This window comes from Electrophorus electricus, chromosome 12 (assembly GCF_013358815.1).
Source record: "Electrophorus electricus isolate fEleEle1 chromosome 12, fEleEle1.pri, whole genome shotgun sequence".
NCBI lineage: Eukaryota > Metazoa > Chordata > Actinopteri > Gymnotiformes > Gymnotidae > Electrophorus > Electrophorus electricus.
In genome coordinates, this window is record NC_049546.1 from 1,829,676 (window position 1) to 1,834,744 (window position 5,069).

Below are 5,069 nucleotides of genomic sequence, written 5' to 3' on the forward strand. Positions count from 1 at the left end.
GGGGCTTCACATGAAGGAAATCAGAAAAATGTATACAAAATTCTACACTTCATCCTCTGATTCTGTTTTGTTTTTCTCTCTCTATCATACCCTTACATACACACACACACACACACACACACACACACACACACACACACACACACACACACACACACACACACACACACACTTACAGCACGGCTTCTTTGTTGCACTGCTGGCGGGTCAGTTTGTAGCTCCTCACATTGTTCAGTTTTATCGACTTGTCAATGAAGTCAAAGCAGCAGGTCCTAGGTCCAGTCCCGTAACGCATGCCTGCAAAACAGTCGCGTAACGCATACCTGTGAGACAGTCCCGTAACACATACAAGTGAGACAATCCCGTAACGCATGCCTGTGAGACAGTCCCATAACGCATACAAGTGAGACAGTCCTGTAACGCATGCCTGTGAGACAGTCCCGTAACACATACAAGTGAGACAGTCCCATAACGCATACAAGTGAGACAGTCCTGTAACGCATGCCTGTGAGACAGTCCCGTAACGCACATACAAGCGCGACAGTCACTGTCAGCTGATACGAAACACAAGCACTCTCTTCACAACCTCTAAAAGTGATGACTGAAGACACGTCACACACAGATGCTGAAAACGTCTATTAACACTACTTTAGAGTTTTGTCATTTTCCATTTTTCTTTTCTAAAGTCTGACATTTAGTTTTAGGTTCAGTTTTCTGATTTGTTTCTGTTTACCTGTCTCTCTATTTCTGTCTCTCTGTGTCTCTCTCTGTGGCTCTCTCTCTGGGTCTCTCTCTCTTACCTTCAGTGAGTGTGACAGTGCTCAGAAGCACCACTGCAGACAGCAGGAGCAAACGGATGGCTGACATGTTGCTTGAGCTCTTTAGGTGACGCTGTAGGACACAACCAATGAATGCCGAGCACAGCTGAGTAAGGTGAGTGCTGAAGGAGGATTTACTGTTGTGTGGTCCACAGAAGAGAGACACTGTGTCTTTATAGACATTCACAGGGATACCCCCTTTTGGAGGAAGGACACTGGGGAATTTAGCACTCCCATGTGGTTAAAAAAAAATCCAGGCATGCTAGCAGATCATTTGTCCTTTTGACATTTACGGGTTTCATGGACTGTCACTATCTCTACCGACAGCCTTTCACTTCTCCTTCTTGCCCGAGGCCGCGATGCCCATCTGACCACACTTTAAACATCACACACCATGGTGGGGTAGAACAATCTCACCATCTCACACACAATACTGGTTTAGGGTCCTTTCAATACGTAGAGGGGATGTCAGTGAATTTTCAATGTTTATTTTTTTACCAAAAAAGGTTTTTTTCTGCACGAGTTTCACTACTGCTTTTTCTGGGACAGTAGATTGAAATAAATGTAAAAAACAGAATTAAATCTTTCATATACATATGTATATAGTGTTAGTAAACAAACAGAACACATTTGCACACTGTAAACCAATGACATGTGTTATAAAACACTTCTGCTCACATGCATTTGAATTCTAAAGATACTAATGTGTTCATAAATATCATTATTGCAGTATTGAAAGGTTCATTCTTCTGTAGGTTTAGAAACTCAGTCTTAATTTGAGAGCTAAAGATGGGCTTTAGGTTTAAGTCCCTTCAAAGAGGCCGAATGAACAAACATCACAGTGGATGGCAGTTCTTTAACTGCACTGTTCAGGCTCATTTTAATCTATCATTCAGTCAATCAATCTACCAATCAATCTTAATCTTAAGATTAATTAATTATTCATTTATTAATACAACTGTAACTCAGAATAAATTTTATCACAAAAATGTAAAAAAAAGATTTACATAAAGATGGGGTTTTACATAAAAATAAACATTAAAAAGGCATTTTGATATGGCCTTAATCACTGTATAATGTGTGACTGATGAGTTGACTGTTATATCACAAACACTATCAGAAAAAGTCCTGTAAATGAACACGACAGTATGCTGAGGTCATAAGTCCAGATCACTGGAGCTGATCTTTCTTACAGCTGAAAATATGTTCATTTAATTGGTACTTTAAAATGAGCGACTGATGTAAAAGTTGCCTTTCAAATTTAGTATGAATATGGTCAAATGTACCAGGTCAAAATATTACCCAAATTACAAGCTTGGTGTCTTAGACTATATAACTGCAGGACACAGCAGCTACAGATGGGAAATATTATTCCATGTGTCTCTTTATTTGGTAAAACTATAATAATATTGTTTCCCATAGATACTTCTCTTGAGAAGTGTCTATGGGAAACATAGATACTTTTATACTATGATGTCCACAGTAAACTCCCCAGTGTGTTTTGCTGGGTGTTGTGCTGTGATCAGACTTGGTGTCTGTTCACTGGATTCTCACACATCACCTACAGAGAACTGCTGATCATCCTCGATTGAGCCCTCGCCTGTTTACATTCAATTTTTAAAAAATTTACTGTGAATTGTTCATTCATGTTAAGTATTTATTTAGTTAAGTAAGTCAACATAATCAGACTTTTACACAGTACATGTAAAAAGCAAAGTACAAGAGTAAACATAACTAAATATTACACAAGCTATGTGTGCCAAACTTGGTAGTACACTGATAATAATCTTTTGTAGCACTCTGAGTCCACACAAAAATTGTCTATACCTTATACTTTTTTCATACTTATATGTTATTGAAATACCATCAAAATGCACAGAGTACTATTTCTCTTAGCTGTGTTCATAAATAGAAGTGCATTGACAAATACCAAATACCAAATACCATAATGTAAAACTAAACACTCAGAGACATTCTTGTTCACATTAACATTTGTAATAGATAGCTTTAACATACTGAATGGTTAGTGGTAAATACAGCACAGACCACTACAAGCTTTAGAGTTTTGCTTCATCTGTCCTACTCCTTTGATTTGAGCAATCAGTGGTGAGGAGGAGGAAGGCCGTGATGAAGAGGATTACAGCGGGCCCTTGCCGCTGACCATCTTGCTCTGCAGAACCTTGATGTGCTGTTGCACCCACGTGTCAGTGGTCCGGGCACACACCTGCAATCCCTTCTTCATCGTGAACCTACAGTGGAGGAGAGTGGAGATGTGAAGCTCAAAGAAAGCTGCTATCAGGTAGAGGTCCAAGTAAAGGCCCAATCCAGAGGGGACTTTGAATGACCTAAAGATACCCAGAACCTCTTCAAAATAAAACCTGATTAATAGTTTCTTAGATTAGCATAATTTTTAACAAACACATGTAACTCAAAATGTATTACTGTTTTGTTTATGAACAAACAATACATATTTTTTACATTAACTTTGTCATGATGCCTGCAATGATCAAGTAAGCTAACACACAGAATCAACACACAGAATCAGGGGCTTCACATGAAGGAAATCAGAAAAATGTATACAAAATTCTACACTTCATCCTCTGATTTTTCTCATAATTCTAATTTCTGATTCTGTTTTGTTTTTCTCTCTCTATCATACCCTTACACACACACACACACACACACACACACACTTACAGCACGGCTTCTTTGTTGCACTGCTGGCTAGTCCGTTTGTAGCTCCTCACATTGTTCAGTTTTATCGGCTTGTCAGTGAACTCAAAGCAGCAGCTCCTAGGTCCAGTCCTGTAACGCATGCCTGCAAAACAGTCGCGTAACGCATACCTGTGAGACAGTCCCGTAACACATACAAGTGAGACAGTCCCGTAACACATGCCTGTGAGACAGTCCCGTAACACATACAAGTGAGACAGTCCCGTAACGCATGCCTGTGAGACAGTCCGTAACACATACAAGTGAGACAGTCCTGTAACGCATGCCTGTGAGACAGTCCCGTAACGCACATACAAGCGTGACAGTCACTGTCAGCTGATACGAAACACAAGCACTCTCTTCACAACCTCTAAAAGTGATGACTGAAGACACATCACACACAGATGCTGAAAACGTCTATTAACACTACTTTAGAGTTTTGTCATTTTCCATTTTTCTTTTCTAAAGTCTGACATTTAGTTTTAGGTTCAGTTTTCTGTTTACCTGTCTCTCTATTTCTGTCTCTCTATGTCTCTCTCTCTTACCTTCAGTGAGTGCGACAGTGCTCAGAAGCACCACTGCAGACAGCAGGAGCAAACGGATGGCTGACATGTTGCTTGAGCTCTTTAGGTGAAGCTGTAGGACACAACCAATGAATGCCGAGCACAGCTGAGTAAGGTGAGTGCTGAAGGAGGATTTACTGTTGTGTGGTCCACAGAAGAGAGACACTGTGTCTTTATAGACATTCACAGGGATACCCCCTTTTGGAGGAAGGACACTGGGGAATTTAGCACTCCCATGTGGTTAAAAAAAAATCCAGGCATGCTAGCAGATCATTTGTCCTTTTGACATTTACGGGTTTCATGGACTGTCACTATCTCTACCGACAGCCTTTCACTTCTCCTTCTTGCCCGAGGCCGCGATGCCCATCTGACCACACTTTAAACATCACACACCATGGTGGGGTAGAACAATCTCACCATCTCACACACAATACTGGTTTTGGGTCCTCTTTCTCTACGTAGAGGGGATGTCAGTGAATTTTCAATGTTTATTTTTTTACCAAAGAAGGTTTTTTCTGCACGAGTTTCACTACTCCTTTTTCTGGGAAAGTAGATTGAAATAAATGTAAAAAAACAGAATTAAATCTTTCATATACATATATATATTGTTAGTAAACAAACAGAACACATTTGCACACTGTAAACCAATGACATGTGTTATAAAACACTTCTGCTCACATGCATTTGAATTCTAAAGATACTAATGTGTTCATAAATATCATTATTGCAGTATTGAAAGGTTCATTCTTCTGTAGGTTTAGAAACTCAGTCTTAATTTGAGAGCTAAAGATGGGCTTTAGGTTTAAGTCCCTTCAAAGAGGCTGAATGATAGGCTGAATGAAAGAGGTGTGACTGATGAGTTGACTGATGAGTTATATCACAAACACTATCAGAAAAAGTCCTGTAAATGAACACGACAGTATGCTGAGGTCATAAGTCCAGATCACTGGAGCTGATCTTTCTTACAGCTGAAAAT

General features: G+C 39.7%; 1 protein-coding gene across 1 annotated transcript; it reads right to left on the minus strand.

Annotated features, from left to right (window-relative positions):
• Nucleotides 1-2,471: 2,471 nt before the first annotated feature.
• On the minus strand, nt 2,472-4,230 carry LOC118242286 (C-C motif chemokine 26-like). The gene is made up of 3 exons (XM_035532318.1): nt 4,076-4,230; nt 3,516-3,636; nt 2,472-3,067 (listed from the first exon to the last, which is right to left on the minus strand). Exons 1-3 carry the CDS (start codon nt 4,140-4,142, stop codon nt 2,956-2,958), a joined length of 300 nt encoding a protein of 99 aa, XP_035388211.1. The 5' UTR covers nt 4,143-4,230; the 3' UTR covers nt 2,472-2,955.
• Nucleotides 4,231-5,069: the final 839 nt, after the last annotated feature.